General features: G+C 51.5%; 1 protein-coding gene across 3 annotated transcripts in view; it reads left to right on the top strand.

Annotated features, from left to right (window-relative positions):
• Positions 1-8,844, top strand: part of AKAP1 (A-kinase anchoring protein 1) — a 34,378-nt gene extending 25,534 nt beyond the window's left edge. For 2 of the 3 annotated variants that reach the window (XM_054585449.1, XM_054585447.1), the window contains exons 6-11: positions 174-351; positions 1,825-1,975; positions 2,388-2,455; positions 3,934-4,007; positions 4,234-4,296; positions 4,831-8,844. In XM_054585449.1, the coding sequence (XP_054441424.1) occupies positions 174-351; positions 1,825-1,975; positions 2,388-2,455; positions 3,934-4,007; positions 4,234-4,296; positions 4,831-4,905 (609 nt within the window). In that variant the 3' untranslated portion in view covers positions 4,906-8,844. The remainder of the gene's footprint in view (positions 1-173; positions 352-1,824; positions 1,976-2,387; positions 2,456-3,933; positions 4,008-4,233; positions 4,297-4,830) is intronic. The other variant, XM_054585448.1, reaches the window with a different exon arrangement.
• The last annotated feature ends 10,282 nt before the right edge of the window (positions 8,845-19,126 follow it).

Here is a 19,126-nt window from a genome sequence, read left to right on the forward strand (position 1 = left end):
ACTGTGGTATCCAACCACCTTCCATGTTAAAGTAGTTTTCCTTGAACCCCTACCATCTGGGTTGCCCTGCTCTTTTCAAAGGGCTGCCAGTTCAGAGACTTGCCCTGGGGCCCCGGGGCCCAGCCCAATGTGCAAAGGAGCGCTGCAGCGCCTGCTGCCCCCTCCCCCCACAGCTCATGCTCCCGGATGGCATCACTGTGGAGGTGATCGTGGTCAACCAGGTCAACGCCGGGCACCTGTTTGTGCAGCAGCACACGCACCCCACCTTCCATGCACTGCGCAGCCTGGACCACCAGATGTACCTCTGCTACTCTCAGCCTGGAATCCCTACCTTGCCCACCCCCGTGGAAAGTAAGTGCTATCCTGGAGGCCAGTGGGAGCCCTGGGCTTGGGCCAGGCCAGGGAAGAGGTGTTGGGGTGGCCTGTTCTGCCCCTTGTCTTGACCGGGAGGAGGCTCTTCTGGGATGCTGCCTGGGATCAGCGTCCCCGAGTGCTTGCTGCCGGCAGGGAGTTACTCTGGGCTGAGTTGCCTGCTTAGCCCAAGCTGCTGTCTCCACAGGCTCACAGAGCCATGGCGTTGGAGTGGAGTTTTGACACGTGGATTCAGACCTCAGCTCTACCTCTTACCTGTTGAATGGGTGTGATACCTGCCTGTACCAGGGATTGGGGTTGGGTGCTGTGTGTGTTACCTGTGAAATATCTGATGCAGATCAGGTTCCCTTGGAAGCTCCTTGAGGGCATCAGACTCCTGCAGTGGGTTTGGGTCACCTCCATTTGACAGATAAGAAAACAGCCTCTGAAGTCATGTGACCTGCCTAAGTGATACTGAGCAGGAGCTGGGACCTGAACCCAGCTGGATGCTGGAGAGCTCCTTCTCTGTCACTGTTATCTTGGTTGCCCTGTTAGCAGGAATCGAATGTCCAAACATCTCTCCTCCCATCCCCATCAGAGACTCCGAATCTACAGCCCCCTGATGGGCTTTAAGCATTAGGAAAACCTTTGGACTATCTGTAGCATTTGGTATGGTTTTTCTTTTGGAGGAATAAAAATTTTAGTTTTTGTCAGATTCTGTAATTTTGCCTGAACCCAGTAGTGAAGACGGAAGTGGAGGCCAAGAGGTGGCTGCACGAGGGGCTGCCTTTAGGGATCTGGACGCAGCGTGGTCAGCTGTGTCACGGGGACAGCTGCCACGGGTGCCATGGCGGCCAGCCTCCCCTTTGATTCAGTGCGCCCCGCCCCTGCTCCCCCGGGGTGGGGTTGGTGACTCCTAGGACCCCTGCTCTCTGGCCCTGTTGGCCGTGCAGGCTGTCCCTGCCCTCAGCGCCTCCCTGAAGCAAAGGCGAGAGGCGGCGGGGCTTAGGCCTGCCGGTCCCTGCTGGTCAGCCCTCCGTCTGGGCTGTCCTGGGCTGGAGCAGACCCTCCACACCAGGCCACCGAGGTTGGCTACACTTGGAGGTTTTTGAGTCTTTCTAGGACTTTCCCTTAAGAATACAGGTCCCCATTCCCTGAGTTATGTATTTCCCTGTTTATTCTGGTTTATCTGTGTCCATCGTAGGCTTCAGTAAGTGTCAGAGTAAATGGGTCTAGATGGACAGCTTTGGGGATGGCCCACATGCTAGGCTGAATTTTCTGTGTCCGGGTCCTTCTGTTGGCCAGTCTTGAGCTCTGGGGGGGCTTTGGGGACCCCTTGCCATTCAGGTCCCCCGTAGTTTGGAGGTGTAGACCTCTGAGAAGCAGTGTGGGAGGTGGGTAGTTTTGACTGGGCAGCCCTTCGTGCCCTGCCCTGGCCCAGGCTCATCCACAGGCTTTCTTCCCGCCCCGCAGTAACTGTCATCTGCGCGGCCCCCGGTGTGGATGGTGCCTGGTGGCGAGCCCAAGTGGTGGCCTCCTATGAGGAGACCAACGAAGTCGAGATTCGCTATGTGGACTATGGTGGCTATAAGAGAGTGAAAGTAGACGAGCTCCGGCAAATCCGGTGAGTCGAGGCTCCTCGCATGGGCACACGCCCTGCTTCTGAGGGGACTGATTTCTGTGCAGTCGGCTCAGCTCTGCCAAGCCCGGCACATGGGTTGCTTTTCCCTGCTCCCTGCTCTGCTTTCACAGAGTCTGATAGAAACAAGCTCCAAACTGAGCTAGAAAGGCCAGTCTTGTAGACAAATTCCCCCAGGTTTTCATATGGCAGGAAGACCCTCTGGGTCAGGCTTGTAGCAGAGCTGGCAGCCTGCATTCAGGAGTGTGGGGCGCTGAGGCCTGCTGCCCATCTTGGGTGCCTCTGCTCGGCTTCTTCCTGGGCTGCTGGGGTCACGGCACTACCAAGGTGAGTGTCAGCCTGGAGTGGAGTTGGCTTTCAAGTCTGTGTTCAATGTGTTCCTTTCTTGTTTTTCTAGGTCTGACTTTGTGACCCTGCCGTTCCAGGGAGCAGAAGTCCTTCTGGACAGCGTGATGCCTCTGTCAGGTAACAGGTGGAGGCCTCTGGCTGGGGAGGGACTGGGGGAGGTTTTAGAGAGAGGCCGTTTCTCTTTGCGAGCCTCATTTTCACATGGAGAGCTTATGCTAACACTGATCGCTGCCACCGTCAGTTTCTGACTGGTTGAGAGCTTTGGGCTGAGACCTGGAAGCTTGTATTTCCTGGTTCTTAGGTGAGACGAATGCTGCTGATCCATGGCCCACCCTTCCAGGTCCACTGCTCTAGACTTTATCCAGGCCTCCAACTTAGAGAGGCTTCCACCACTGGCGCCTTCCAGAACATAGTCGAGATCCGAAGTCCTAGTACCTGAGGTCAAGGGCAGGTATCGAGGCCACCGGCACTGCCCCGCTGGGCCTCAGCTTCTGGGGCACCGTGAGGACCGCACTAACACTCCCCTGTCTGCTGCAGTGTCGTAGGCTGATCGCATTGCCTGAGGGAAGGGGCTGGAAGTCTGATTCTGGGGAAGTTACTTAGCCTCGATTTCTTTTTTCCCCCTCTGGAAAATGGGGTAGCACCAGGTTTTCAGGGTGGCCAAGGGGATTCCATGAACCTAGAAACTGGGATGTGGATGCTGGTCAAGTAGCAGCTACTTATGACCAGGAGTTTTATATTTGCAGGTACTAGTTAGTTGATTCCATGCTTTAACCTCCCTGGATTTGCTCTGTCTGATCTTGTTCTTGTCTAAAGCAGTGAAATGCTTTAGAAACTGCTGTCTGGCTGCAGTCTTGCTGGCTACAATGCAGGGCAGGGTCTTTATTTTGTTTTTCTTCATCGCTCTTGCTCAGTCTTCCTCTCCATTTCTATCCATGTCAACAGTCTCTCCAGGCCCAGCTGAAACGCTCCCTCCTCCATAAGATGTTCCCAGACCTTCGTAAACCTGCCTTTCACATCCTTACCTTCTCTTGCCTTGGGCGTGTTCTTGTATGTAACTTTCATAACCTGGCGAGGAATGTGCCTCAGTGCCCTGCCTGCTGTCCTGTGGTGACTGCTCGCATTGGGTTGTGTGGCCACTGCCTGGCTTTGAATTCCACCTGCTCCGCTCTGGGAGCTGATTGACCTTCGCCGTCAACGTCTTGTCTTCCGTATTCTCACTTTTAAATAAGGGGTAACACCCGCCATCTTGCAGGGTGTTACTCATTCAGTGGAAGAACGCATCCAAGGTGCGCAGCCCAGTCAGCCCTCAAATAGGTGGTGGTGGTGGTGGTGGTGGTGGTATTCCAACTGAAGGCAGAGTTTCTGTCCCTCTGGTCCTCTGTCCCCGGTGGGTAGCGCGTAGTAAGGACCCTGAGTGTGTGTAGAGGCCTGGGCCCTGTTCCCGACATAGGTGGCTCTCCCAGATGAAGTTCTCAGGTCCCATGGCAGCCTCTGGGGCCTTCTGCTCGGAATACACCTGGAAGTTGTGTGCGCGACAGGAGTACCTTGCCTCACTGAGAGTCTAAATGCTGCTTTTCCTTCTCCTTCTAAAGATGGTGACCACTTCTCACCTGAAGCAGATGCAGCTATGAGCGAGATGACAGGAAATACAGCACTGCTGGCTCAGGTGCGTGGCTGGTGGGAGGGAGGCGGGGCCGGCTGGACAGGCTCTGTCGGAGGGGCCTCCTCCGGCTTCCGCAGTGCCCTCAGCCTCGCTTGTCACGCATCTGGGCTTCTTGGGAGCCGGCCTTTAAGTGCCTGCTTTCCTGTGGCTCCTGCCCTGGGTTAACAGCAGTCTTCACAGAGGTGCGTGGGTAACTTTCAAACATGCTGGTGTTTTTGTTTGTTTTCAGGTGACAAATTACAGTCCAACTGGCATTCCTCTGATTCAGCTGTGGAGTGTGGTTGGAGATGAAGTAAGTTCTGTCCTTTTTCCTTCTGAGTCACTGGCCAGCAGTTATGATCGATGTGGGGCTGGGGCTGGCATTGTTTCCTCTTGAGCTAATCAGAGGATGTAACTCTAGACCGGCGTCCCCAGGGGACATTGAGCAGTGTCTGGAGACGTTTGGGGTTGACACAGCTGGGAGTGGGTAGAGGGGCAGGGATGCTGCTAAACATTTTATGGTGCCCAGGCAAGTTCCCACAACAAAGAATCACCTGCGCCAAAAAGTGTCATGGGCCTGCTGTCTGCTGGGTTTTCCTCTCCTCCACCTCATGGTGTTAAAGCTTCGATTTCTTCAGTGCATTGGAAAGCGTGTCCTCATGCCAGCAGAACACAGGAGTACTCCCCCCTGTTGACCCAGAAAATGAGTCACAGTCTCTCCACCATTACTGTTGTACCTGCTGCCTGTGGTGGCCTCCTGGGACTGTAAAAGGGAGACTCCATGCCCGCTTGAGGAGTGACCCCTGGGAGCCGTGGGCAGAGCACTCAAGAGCACTTTCTTTTCCAGGTGGTGTTGATAAACCGGTCGCTGGTGGAGCGAGGACTTGCTCAGTGGGTAGACAGCTACTACACAAGCCTCTGACCCCTGACCCCACAGCCGCTTGGGTCTATTGCACTGTTGACATTGGGCTTGGCGCTCAAGGCAGAGACTTTACATCAGAATAACAAACACTGTCACTGTTGTCTTCCTCAGAAAGTCCTTACTCCCGCCCCCCCATATTATAGTCCTGTTGAGAAGGCGTTTTGTCTCTAAGACAAGGAAGGAGCTGTGCATTCTTTTTAAAGCCATAGGATGGTGTTTAATAAGCCAGTCAGCGTAACCTGGTTCTAAGCTGTTAAAGAAGAAAAACTGTGTTGACCAAGCTGTCCTGTTCCCCCTCCTCTCCATTCCTCTCTTCTTCCTTCCCACTTCCTCCTCCCCCAAACCAGCTGTAGCAGACAGGCCAAGGGGTGTGTTGCGTGTTTGAGAGGGTTTCTTTTGCTTCAAAATCTTTCTTCAGGGAGCAAGATGTGAACTGGCTAATTGGCATTAATTACTTGTACAGCTTGCATAAATGGATTTATGATGTTTAACCAGTTTTTATAAACTTGACCTAGGTCACTAAGAAGGCAGACTTTTTAATGCATATGTAAATACAAAGCAATGATACCTCTCTCTGGCCTTGGTCCGTGGGAGAAGCGAACTGTTTGTTATCTGGCCAAGCCTTGTTGTAATTTGTAACCATTTTCTATTTGTGCAAACTCTGTAAATATGTGTTTAGAAAATGTAATATTTTATACAAGATACACTGGAGAACAAAGGGAACTCACGGTCTTTCCACACACCGTGCGTCGGTGAGCAGAAGTTGCGGCCACCCGTGAGCTCTCCTGCTGGGGGCCCCCGCGGTCCTGCGTGCTGAACAGGGTGACTGCAGGGTAGGGGTTGTGATCGGGGATTGATTTTTTTTCTTTCCGTACCACTTTGTTTAAAAAAAAAAAAAAAAAAAAAGACAATTCATTGAATTATCAGAGATTGTGATCTGGGTGTTTTTTTTTCCCTGTACAAATTTGTTTAAAAAAAGAAAGCAACTCATTGAATTACCTTGCAGTAGTGTGTTTGATTCTTTTTCAGACTGGCTCCAGCAGTTGTGCAATTTAAAATAAATAACTGAAGCCTATATAAATCTTGGAGTGTATACACAGTGGCTCTGAGTGGAGCTGTTCCACGCAAAAAGGATTGGGGTGTACGGAGGTGGTTGTGCGTGTGCTGGGCTGGCGGTCCATGGCTCTCTGAAGACAGGGTAGCCAGAAATTTCCATCCAGCCTTTTCCTCTCCCAGCCCCATAAGGCAGCAGCAAGCATTCTCTGGCTTCCTCAGTGAATGTCTCAAATAGCCAGGCTCATGTTTAAAACACTGGTTTCCAGAATTCTTTGGTTATGCATTCTTAATAGATCTGTTAAGTGATTACCGCTGTAGTGGTAAGAATGATATAAACTACGCACACATGAGCATGGTGAGAGCCGAGAGTAAGTCTTGACTCACCAGTCCGTCCTCTTACAGGCAGGCTCAGGCCCTTTAGTCCAGGCCTCCGGGGGGTCTTGAGCCAGCTGAGACAGCCCCAGGGTCCTTCACACCGAAGGAGCCCTCCCACAGAGCGGCAGGTACCCAGTGGTTAGGAGTCTCGGGTTCCCTCATCTGTGGGAACAGGTGGTGAATTGTGCTGACCTCACATGGCGGCAGAGTGACACTGTGGACCTGCACCCTGCTTTGCAGAGAGTCGCCCACAGCGAGCTCCCATGCAGGCCTTGCTGCTGGTAGCCCGTGTCCCAGCAGTAACTGGGTGTGCCTTGGCCAAGCCGTGTGACAGCCCGGCCTCGGCGTTTCCTGGGCAGCTTTCACCACTGGAGCGGTAGGTGTACATGGGAGCCTTGGAGCTGGCTTGGGGAGAGCTTGCAAAGCCTGGTGTGCAGATTTGGACTTCATCTTCAGGAGCCGTTGAGTGGTTCTAATGGAGGGAATAATCACACAATTTTGGTGCATCGAGGAGGATGGGAAGGTAGACAAGCAGAGACCAAAGCCAGGATGGTCTGATGGACAAGCGAGGGTCAGGATGCTTGGACAAAGTCCCCTGGATGGCGGGCTCGGGGACACAGTGGGGGAAAGGAGGTGGCGGGCTGCCCACGTGTCTCGGGTTCTCTCGGCCGAGCCTGTGGGGATGGTCCTTGAGCAGGCTGGAGGTTGGTGAAGGCATGTGCTCCAAATAGATGCGTGGGCTCAAACAGCTGTGGGCCTTCAATTTCTAGGGTTCTGAAAAAGTGGATTTTAACCATTTTGCCAAGTAATCTTGTTGCATTTAGGGAAGAGCAAATCTAGAGAGGCCTAGCTCCACCATTCCAGCAAGTAAGTTTTAAACTTGTTCTTGGAATTAATTACTTGTGGACCACCCAGAAGACAGCTTTCAATGTGAGTTTGAAGACTTACGAGAGCAGCCAGTGCTAGAGAGAGGCCTGGCCCGTGCCTGGCGTGCGGGAGAGCGGTCGGGCGCCAGACGAAGGAGGCTGGAGTCCCCAGCCCCTGCTCACTCTGGGCGCTTGTGTCACCTTCCCCCCACAACCCTCCGCTGCCTCCCGTCCCTGGGGGCCGCTAGAAATGGAAGGGGTGGCCGGTTCTAGCGGGGGATCCGCATGAGGCGGGTTCCGGGGTTCTGCTGCACCTCGGACGGACAGCCTCAGCTGTGCTGCTTAGCAGTGTCTCTGACCGTCACAGGTGTAGGCGAGAGCCACCAGCAGCCAGGGTTTTGGAGGGCCGACTGGGTCAGACACCGCTGTTCCACAGCAAGCACTCGATCCTCACGGCAACCCAGTGAGGCGGGGACTGACCCCAGCGGCAGATGGCGCTGACGTTAGGACGTGGGCTTTGGAGGCAGCAGAGCTGGGGCTCAAAGCCAGGCTTTGACCATGGCGGGGTCTCTTCACTGCGTCTGCCCTGAAGTGACAGGAGGATGAGCGTGCCCTGTGCCACCTCCCCAGGTAACTGCCACAGCCGCTGAATGATCAGCCCGTAGGAAAGCGGGAGGCTTAAAGTGAAAAAACACTACACAGGAGTGCGCGCTCATTTTGCTTATATGAAAAATTAAAATTCAAGTACACAAAATCAGGAGACACTTGTGGCATCTAGGCCAAAAGGGTGAATGTTTTTTAACCTATGCCGATCTAAAGGAAAACATAGTCTCTGTTGGACAATGCAGGAAAAGAGAGAATCTGGGTCTGTTTCCAGACCAGCACAGCACTGTCCAATAGAAATATATGAGCCACAAGTGTAATTTAAGTTTTTCTAGGAGCCACAATACAAAGGAAAAATAATCAGGTGAAACTAAATAGTTTAGCCCAGTATCTCATTTCTATATGTAATGGACATTAAATATATATGTGTAAATATATATATTTACATATATATTACTCATTTTATATATATGTAAATGAGTAATTTCACTCAATCTTTGAAATCAGAGCGTCTGTTTTCTACCTCCAGCCTGTTTGTCCAGACTAACCACACCTCTGATGCTCAGTAGCCACAGGTGGCTTGAGGCGACCCCACAGTACAGCACAGGACCAGGCTATTCCTTTGATCGCCGCCGCACAGATGCTAACAGCCTTCTATCTGTCCTTCCTCACCTCATTCAGAAGTGCTAGCTCTTTGGCATGCTGTCCAGGTGCCTTTCAGAATGATCTGGGGGAAGCAATCATGGCAACCGTCCCGACATCTGAAAATAATGCATGCTGTTGGTTTGGTGTAACATTTTATGTAATCTGTGAAACCTGGCTTGTAAATTATTCAAATTTATTGTTTTTGGCACTCTCCACCCATTTTTCCCCCCGCCTGTACGATCTGTTCATTTCTAAGAAAACCACATTAAATGATTCTGCTATTGTCATGTTTTATGGTTTCTCTCAACTACTTTTATAAGTTTTGGTTACGTTGCCTAGTTTGAAAAAGCTTATGAAAGGTATTTCCTCATCAGCATTAAAATAGTTTTGGTATCCTGTTTGGTGCTTTTTGTTTTGAATTTTATATCCTTTTTCACTGTCACTTTAGGTGAGTGGCTTATAAACACATTGCTAAAATTATTTTTTAAGTGAAATCTATAAAGTCAGTAGGTGAATTTAACTTGTTAATTGTGATCACCATTACACTGTTATTTGTCATTTTGTTCATTTTCCTTTCCTTTTTTTTTTTTTTCTTTTCTCATTATTTGCTTGATTAAAATTTTCCCCCTCTAGTAAATTTAGCTTTCAGCATCTTATTTCTACGTTACCGGTGGATATCAGTTATCCACTGATAACTTGGACTTATATTTCTCTCGATTTCGCACATTTAAGACGTCATTTCTCCCTAAACATTAAGAAACTCAGCAGAATGTCAGATTTCTGTCCTTTTTCCTACAAGTGCACACACATGCACGCATCTGTGTCTCCTGGGTTTTGTTGGAACTTCTAGAATACAATTCAGAATTCCGAACTTCTCACATATACCTCTATCTCAAGGATCTTTTGACGGTGACATTAAACGTGAATGGCTCTCTTGTCCTCCCTCTGGCCCTGCATCAGCCGCTTTCCAGTGAGGACTAGCCCATGCACCTGGGTCCCGGCAGGAGGCTGTAGAGCAGAGGTGCAGCCAACCAGTGGCATGTGGTGTATGAAGCAGCAAGTGTAGTCATAGGTCTGGCCTGCGCTAGCCTGCCCTGATCAATGGTATAGTTCTGGGTCCCCAACTTTTCCTCGGAGGACTCAGAGTTCTGGCCACGGGGCCTGGGGCAGGTTCCTTGCCCTCTCTGCTCCCGTAACGCCCGTCTGTGAAACGGTGTCAGTGAGATGAGCCCTGAGGTTTGCCAGTTTTGACTTTAGACCCATGTGTTCTGCAAATCAGGGCCTTCCGTGAAGATTCCTTGAATGAGGCTGACTTGTATATTGACAAATTTTGCAAGTTATCTAGACAAGGCCTTGGCGGTTTGTCACTAGAAATAGGCCCAGTCAACATCTCGTGGGGCCAGACAGCATTTGAGAAGCCGTGGATGGCACCAGAGGGCGGACACCACCTCTCAGAGTTGGGGAGGATTTCTCCGCCCCCCTGTTTGGCTGGAGGTGGGAGTCACTGACTTTTCTCTCTCGAGCCCCACCCTCCTGAACCCACATCTTCATTTTAGTAAGACATCCAGGTGACGTGCCTGCACTTCAAAGTTTAAGAAGCACTGTGCAGGGCAGGGGTGACCCACCCTGGCTGCATATTGGAATTGCTTCTGAAGCTACAAAAGCCTGGGACCCGTTCTCAGACATGCAGATGCAATTGGCTTGGGCTGCAGCCCCGGCCCGGAGACACACAGTGGACCCCAGCTCTCGGACGTAATTCACTCCCGAAGACTGTGTGAGAAGTGCTTTGTTCCAAAACCCAAAACCCTTTGCCACCTGAGAGACGCGCACACGACCATACGGCTGTCGGCCCAAAAGGGCTGCCGGGTCCAGAGCCAAAGTTTGACCATCAAGACACTTTTTTCCATAAACAGCTTGGTCGAGAACCGAATTGTTCAAGATGGGAGACATTCGAGAGCTGAGGTTTGACTGTATTTTTTTTAAATTATTACCTTTGGAGTAAAACATAGACACTGAGGTGCATAAAGTGCACAAAGCTTAAGTGTGGAATGGGGTGCCTTTTTACACAGACGGACCTGTGTAACCATCCGCAGGTGAAGATAGAGGCGTATCTCCTGGAACCCAGGACTTCCTCTCATGCCCTTTTCTCATCGGTACCCTCTCCGCAGGTAACAGCATTCTCTTATCCCCCTAAGATTCATTTTGCCTGTAAAGGAACGTCACATGAATGAAATTGTCCACTGAAGATGCATGCTGCTTCCCGTGGTGTCTGGGATGGGTATGCCGCCGTATGAACATGCCGCGACTTATTTACCCATTTGATGTTCATTTAGGTTTCTAGTTCGTGCCATATGAATAAAGCCGCCATGATTCACTCTTGTGTTTTTAGTGGATTTGTTTTCGTTTCTCTGAGGCCCGCACCTGGGACTCCGGGGCCACGGGGTAGGAGCATGTTCAGCCTCGGTAGCTCTGTGCGTACCGAGCTGCGAGAAGGCTCCCCGGGCGACTCGGACGCGCTGCTGGGAGGGAGAACCCTGGTGCGGAGGCAGCTCTGCCGCCGGCCGCCCAGCTGCCCTTCCGAGACCGGCGGAGGTCCTCCAGCTTCGCCGGTTGCCTTCCATTCAGTCCCTAAGCTGTGTTTGTCGCTTGCCACCAGCGGGCCCTACCCAGCCAGACTTGTAGCTCAAGTGCAGCTCCTCCCGTCCCCCTGAATCCGCGCCCGTGTTACATTCTTGTCCCCTTTGTCTGTTGATGGGATGCCAGCCTCGGGCCACCGTCCCCCCCGCTGGAGCCCTCTCCTCCCACAGCAGCCCTGCTCAGACTGGCGCCCCATTTCCTCTGTGCCCTCCGGGCCACATGAACTTGTGGACGTGGTCTGTTCACGGCATCCTCTCTGTCCTGAGAGCATCACAGGGTTGACACGAAGCGGAACTGACGTAAAACACGTAAAGCACTGAGCCCGGGGCCTCGTGGAAAGAGCTCCACAAATGATGCCGAAGTGAGGCTCATAGAACCTTTCCACGTCACTCGGGCGTGACGGGCTGTGCACTGCACGGAGAGCTGCGCTGTTCGGCAAGGTAGGCGCTGGTTACAGCGGGTTAAATGCAACTCAGCCACACCTGTTTCTTTTGGTCAAGGGTGGCTGGTGGACAGATCCCTTGTGTGGCTCATGTTGTCTCTGTGGGACAGTGCTGGGTAAGGGGAGCCCGTCAGAGTGTTAACCAAATTAGGAGGCTCAGGCCATTTGCTTCAGAGTTCACCAGCAGCGCTTGTCAAAAATGCAGTGGAGATCATTTGGAGGGTTATCTGCTGGGAGGGGGAAGAGGGGGAACGCGGAAAAGGTACAGGGATTAAGAAGGATAATGGTAGGTACAAAATAGGGGGATGTGCGGAATAGTATAGGAAATGGAGAAGCCAAAAGAACTTATATGCGCGACCCATGGACATGAACTAGAGGGGTGTCGCTAGAGGGACGGAGGGTACCGGGTGGAGAGGGGCAACGGGGGAAGAATTGGGACAGCTGTAATAATAAAATGTACTTTAAAAACAATGCAAAGGGCTAAGCCCTCCCCAGGAACCCTGAAGAATGAGATTGGGGGTCTGCCATTTCAACAAGCGTCCCCGCCGCCCCCTCAAACTCGCGCCCTCTGAAATTTGAGATTCATTGTGTCTACAACTTGGGGCGATTTGATTTTCCACTTACACGGATGCCTTGCAAGGCTGCCTTGCTTTAGATTGTAGGAGGATGGAACTCCCATTTCCCATGTTAACTTAGCTGCCAGAAATGTTCAGGACTGAGTTTTGGGTTAAATTAGTGTTTACTCACTGTGTGAACTGGGGTGGCTGTTCCGCTGTCCACTGGTGGGTTGGGGTGGTCATGGCTTAGGTAAGATGTATCTGAAGGACAAACAACACTGTCTATTTGTACTGTGTAGAGTTTTTGGCGTCCAAAGTCCTGACCCCCAGTCTCAGTTCTGACCTGTGGTGGTTCAGAGGTTTAATTTCAATAAAAAGCTTACCTAAAAAAAATACAGAAAAATGCAACCACACTCCACACAAGCCATAACGTTCTTGTACCACTAGATGGCGCCACAGCACAAGTTCCTGGAAGTGTCTGCTCTTAACAGTAGTTGCCTTAGAACAGTAGTTCTCCAAGTGGTCCTCTCATTCTCAGAACTTTCCAGGAATGCAAGGTCTCAGGCCATACCCCAGACCTGCTGGATCAGAAACTGTTTTAAAACGCCACCCGGGTGGAATGATACACACTGAAGTCAGGGTCGCTGTCCCTGAATCTGCCTTGGGGACGCTTGGCTAAGTGTGAGTAGGAAGTGTGGGATAGAGGGCTTGCTGGAGGGGGCGAGGGGTGCGGTGGGGGCGTCAGGGAGGGGAGAGTGAAGGAGCAGTTCCAGACTGTCCACATCTGGGCAGAGTTCGCTCAGTCAGGGAGCAGTTACAAATCAGGGATCAGTTAAGGAACGAGACTGGGTAGTGATGTTGTACTTTTTATTATTTATTTAAAGATTTCATTTATTTTGAGAGAGAGGGGAAGGGAGGGAGAAAAGAGAGGGAGCGAAACATCATTCAGTTGCCTTTCAAATGTGCCCCGACTGGGGAACCAACCCCTGCAACCCAGGCGTATGCCCTGACCGGGAATCAAACCAGAGACCTTTGTGGGGATGACATGCCAACTAACCGAGCCACGCCAGCCAGGGCTGTCCTTTTCTATTTAGGTAAGGAATGTGAAATGGTGTCAGTTGGACAGAGGGGAAAGGGGGTCCCTGGGGAACCCCCGCTTTAGGGGAAAGGCTCTGGACCAGAAGCAGAAACCGGAGCCTGGCCGAGCTCTGCAGGACCCCGCAGCCGGCCTACGTGCCCACTGTGGCTGTTTGTTTCTGCGTATTCTGAAATTTCACCAAAGCACCACTGTGCTCATGGACTAAAATTTTGCAAACTTCCCAAGACAGTCCAGGAAAATGGATGCTCAGACATCAAACAGAAGCTTGAGACTAGGTAGAAAACTCACTAGTGAATTAAAACCTTATTTCTATCTTTCCAATCCTGTCTGTATCCTAAGGGGAGGCCAGTGCCAGAATGAACTCGTGTCTTTTCATTTTCTTTTCCTGACAGACAAAAATTCCTTTTGCAGGTGGCTACTGAGCCTTCAGAGGGGCAATGCATCATGCAAATAATTTTTTCTGCTATGACGTGTACAGTTTAGTTTGATTTATTTTTGATGTCAGAAACAAAATGGAAAGTTAACACTTTAAAAATGAGCATGGCTGGCTGAATAAATAAATAATATGCTCTTGGCCAGAACCTGCCGGTGCCTCCTTAATTGCTCATTGATTCTTTAATTCTCTGCACTTTAACATCTACAGAAATTAAGAGGCCACAGTGCATGGACATGTCTTTTGTTAAACAAATTAAGGAAGCTGGGGTTTTAGAAGGTGTAGTCCTTCCTTGGCTTGACTTAGCATTTAAAGGCAGGAGGACCAAAGTCAGGTGCCTTCGACAGTTTCTTCCAGGAGCATGGCGGGACCTCACCTTGTTTTTCCAGCCATGAATATTTATGGCGCGTCCATGGACCTGAGAACAGAGAGAGCACAGAGCAACTTAGCATTAGGGACGCTGCGCCTCCTGTGGCTTCCTGGAGCGTCCAAAAGTGGCCTGGCCTGGTCTCCCTACAGAAGGTGACTGGTACCCCGTGGTCTGATCCCCAAAGACTAGCCTGAGGAGCCGGGGTCCAAGGTCCTGGGCGGGCTCTTCCATTCTTTTAGGGAAGGAAACCCTCCCTGGGGGTTTCTTTTAGGTCCTTTCCAGGTTGGATGGAGGCACAAGTCATTCTCACCGCCCTCAGGGGAGACCCAAGATGCTGTGTCGCTTTACAGCCGCGTGGTCCTCCAGAGCCTCTAGGTCACCCCCACCCTCTACCTTCCACTCCAGTTGGTCCAAAGCGCAGAGCATTTCAGGCCTCTCCCCTTGGTGCCTGCGCGAGGGCTGCCTGCGGTCTCTGTCTTCCTCTGACCCAGGGGCCCCCTCCTCCAGGAAGCATCCCGAACACACATCAGCCTCCGGCCTCCCGCTGTGGTAGCTCTCTTGTCCTCAGAGCACACCTAGTGTCCTTTTGCTGGGACATCACCTCCTGGTATTGTGAGGTGTTCCTCGGGAACAGGACACATGTTTTTTTATTTCTGTAACTCTAGCATAGGATACATTGTAGGCCCTCAAAAATATCAGGTCAACGGGGAACTCAGTTAACAGAGGATGAAATGCCCCAAAGGTCATTCCTCATCCTTTGTGTTCTGGCCTCTCACACCCTCCTTGGATTCCCCAAAGCTGGGCAGAGCTGCATTCAGGGAGAGTTGGAGGAGGTTAAAGGAGAAAGTGTGGGCAGAGCAGTTGGCAGGTGCCGCACACCCACGGCCCGAGGAGGCCTGGGACCCGGGGAGCCTGTCTCGGACTCTGGTGGACGCGGGCTGGGTCTGGCGGGACCGGTGGGAGGTCATAGGGAGAAAAGGCCCTATCCTGCTGGGTGTCAGACCTTGGAACACACCGTACCTGACCACAGGTGTGTGCCACGAGGACAAAGGCTCCCCACTCACAAAGGCCGTCTGCACATGGGACGCCCCTGGCTTGGCAGACCAGCTCGGAGCTGTGCGACCTCCGGGCCTCAGTTTGCTCATCTGTACACTAGAGTCGGTAGCAAGAGTGCCACATCAAATTGTGGGAATCAAGCGTGAAATTTCTGGCACCCAGGATGGATGCACTTGGCAAATATTTTGTTTACTTACGCCCTTGCAGCTGCTACATGGGGTAGGTGTGAGGACAAGAAGATGTGCTGGATGTCTCTCTGTGCAAGTCTCTCAAACAAGGCCATCTCTGTCTGCTTCTGCGGGCTCTTCTGGGTGGGGTCCGCCTCCTCTTTCAGGATCCACGGGGCACGTCATTTGCTCCCCATCGAAGACCCGGCTGCTGGATTCCTGCTCTCGACGTGGAATCACCGCGGTGCCTCCTTGGCTTAGCTATGGCTCCAGGTTGACGCCTGCACCCAAACACTTGCTGCCCAGGCCCCTGCTCCCAGAGGCCCTGTCCCTCGGAGCTGGGCGCTGGGCCGAGGCTGGGCACCCCCCCGCGCCCCGCCCCGTCCAGGCACGCCCTCAGCTGGCGGCCTTCGGGACTCCTCACCGCCTGTCCTCTCTCAGTCCCAATTGCCCTTTCCCTCAGCATCTTCATTCCATTAGAATTCTCGCCCTTCTGCTTATCAAGTCAGCATCGCACCTGCCTGTCTCCACCACTGTCGACGTCCCCGCTCGTGTCTCCTGCAGCCTGGCGCCGGGCGGCTCCCCTCTGGCAGTTACGACTCCCTCCCCAGCTCACGTCCAAAGTCTTTGTTCTTCCCTCTGAAGGTTCAAGTTAATTTCTACCGACTGTTTATACAGCCTTTCAACTGTCTGGCTTGCTACTTACTCAGGAAATGCAGCCCCCAGAGGGAGAGAGTGGGGACACAGAGCAGGAAGGAAAGACACTTCAGAGAGTGAGGGGGAGAGGCAGGAATTCGGAGGGCCCAGCGCAGGTGGGCGCGGGGGGGGGGGGCGGGGGGGGCCGGCCCGCTCCCGGCGCTGCCTTTTGGGTTAGCATGCCGGTTCGGTTCTTCACCGTGTAAGTGTGTGTGCACGGGTCCGCTTGCCCGGGTCCGCTTGCCCCTGGAGTTACAAACCCGTGTACACGCGTGGGAGGCAGGAGAAAAGAGCTGTCTGCGCCCCGCTGTCTCTGGGGCCTTTTGTTAGGCAGAGCGTTTGGAGAGTTGCAGGGGGGGGCTGGGCAGGCAGAACCGCCCTTCTCTGAAGAGAATCTGGGGCAGAGAAGGTGGTCCCACAGGGAGGGGACAAAGGTGGGGGGAGGGAGCCAGCGCGGTCGGAGGCACGGGTGGCCCGAGGAATACCAGGCCACTTTAAGCTGTTTGCTGTGAGGTGCTGCTTTGACTCCCCGGTGTTCACAGAAAATCTGGTTTTTAGGCATCAGCCTTGTATTCGAAATTGCTGGTGAGGTGTTCCATTTGTGAATTGATGCCAGGATGCAGACGAAGCCGCGTCCAGGAGGCAGGGCGGAGCGCCGGACTGGGCGGGCTGGGAATCCAGAACTTCAACCGGTTGGCGATTTGGAGGAATCTTGTCTAGAGCTTTGACCTGTGGAATGGGGGGGTCGAATCAATGTTACCCCATCATGGGGAGCCGAGAGGCCCCAGCTGACATCTGGGGTTCTCTATGTAAACCCACACACGTGCATGCACATGAATACACTTATAGTATAGAAAGTATATAAATACAAAATTATATATGACAAATATGCATGTTATATACCGTATGTTAAATATATTTATGAAGGTATAAAATCGTATTAGAGAAAATATAAACAATATGAAAACATTTATATAATTATACTTGTAGTATAAATTGTGTATATAATAATATACATAAAATGTAGATGTAATCATATTTTAAACATATTAATATACTGTATTTATAAAATACAATATAAATAAAATCTTGGGCTACAAAATAAACGTCCTAGCCAGGTTGCTCAGTTGGTTGGAGCATCGTCCCACACACCAAAAATTGGCGCATTTGGTCCCTGGTTAAGGCGTGTGCAGGAGGCAACCGATAGATGTTTCTCTATCACATCATTGTTTCTCTCTTTCTCTCTCAAACCAATAATCAACCATATCCTCCGGTGAGGATTGAGAAAACACAAAAAACAAAAATAAAGAAATAAAGTCACATCTTTTTTATTTTTCTCATTCTATCTTTTACATGGAGTGTTTATTTACATTTTTGACTTCACTGATATATCATTGGCATACAATAACTTGGACACATTTAAAGTATATTACTGGATATGCTTTGACATATGAACACATGTGTGAACCCATGACCACAGTGAGGATCATGAGCATATTCATCACCCTCAAAAGTTTAGTCGGCCCCTTTGTGATGCATCCTGTTCCACCCCCACCTCACAACCCTCCCCAGGCAAGCAAAGGTCTGCTTTCTGTCACCAGAGATTAGTTTACGCTTTCTGGAATCATAGGAATGGAATCATATAGTATGTGCTCTTTTCTGTCTGGCTTCTTTCACGCAGCATAATTTTTTGAGATGCACCCATGGCGCATGCATCAGTAGTTCTTCCCATTTTATTGCCGAGTTGCATTGAATGCGTGTACCACACTTTGTTTATCCAGCCACCTGTTGAAAGACATTCGGGTTTACTATTCAAATGAAAACATCTCCAAGCCCCTGCTGCCATGAAGGGCAAGAAGCTCTTCTTTCCCCCCCAGGTTTCTCCTCATTTCTCAAGAGCCCCAAGGGCTGCAGGGTTCATGTCTCTGCGGCTGGGTAAGCTCGGCCGCGGCTGCCAACGCGGGGACCTGCCCAGGCTCCCCCCACACTCTGTCCTCATCGCGCCCTTCGCACGGGCAGACTGGGCATTCTGGGCAGGCCAGCACACCTTCCTTGCGTCTGTGGTCCCTCAGGGAGCGGGGTCAGGAGAGGTCCAGCGAGCACTGTCCAGGCCAGCCCTGCTCCGCCAGGGCGTTATCCAGGCCTCCCCAGGGGTGCACACGGGCTCACGCGCACGTGAAAGCTCCCACTCCAAATGCTCAGGCCCTGCCGCTGACCCAGAGTCTCCAGCTTTTATCTCTGGGAGGCTCTGGGCTTTTTTTATGAGCAGCCCATCATGTTCCTTCCATTCAGCCTCCTACCTGGTCAGCACCCCCAGCCACACCGGCCCCCTGGCTGATCCTCAAGCATACAGGTGTTCCCACCTCAGGGGCTTCGTCCTTGCTGTTCCCTCTGCCTGAAATACTCTTCCCCCAGCTGACTGCTCCTTCCTTATCTAACATTCACACCTCTGCCCTTTCATTCTCTCCTTTCTCACTTTGTTTTTTTATGCATCACCATAGAGTTTCCTTCTCTCTCTTATGTATTGTTGTCTCCCCACCAGAATATAAACTCTACGAGGGCAGTACTTTGTCTGCTTTTTTCATCAGTAGTCTCAGCTGCAGTGCCAAGTCCATAGCAGGTGCTTAAATATTTGTCAAAAAAAAAAAAAAAGAGTGAGTAGCCCTGGCTGGTGAGGCTCAGTGGATTGAGTGCCAGCCTGCGAATCAAAAGGTGCCTGGTTCAATTCCCAGTCAGGGCACATGCCTGGGTTGCAGGCCAGGTCCCTAGTAGGGGGTGCATGAGAGGCAACCACACACTGGTGTTTCCCTCTCTTTCTCCCTCCCTTCCCCTCTCTAATAAAATATTTATTTAAAAAAAAGAATGAATGAGTAAATGAACTCTCCTTACGTTGGACAGGAGCATCCCAATCTCTCCAGGATGGATAGGCAGAGGCAATTTCCCCCTAGAATGGGTGTGAAATGCCCATACTGAGAACTGAGGGCATTTAGCTCTTTAGCAAGTCCTGACAGGACCTAACCCTGTGCTGGCTGAGTTATGAGGGCCTTAAAGATCAGCTCTTCCAGGTGTTCAAGAACTTTTTAAAAAGCAGCAGATTCCTTTCCCTTCCCCCTCCCACCCCCACACCGCCATCCAAGAAATCTTCCTGGAATTTCATTATCTATTTCAAAATAGATAACATAGATATCTTATTAGTATAGAACTATAGGTTTACATTTA

This window comes from Pteronotus mesoamericanus, unplaced genomic scaffold (assembly GCF_021234165.1).
Source record: "Pteronotus mesoamericanus isolate MK-2021 breed Mesoamerican mustached bat unplaced genomic scaffold, CSHL_Meso_final contig_84, whole genome shotgun sequence".
Classification (NCBI taxonomy): domain Eukaryota; kingdom Metazoa; phylum Chordata; class Mammalia; order Chiroptera; family Mormoopidae; genus Pteronotus; species Pteronotus mesoamericanus.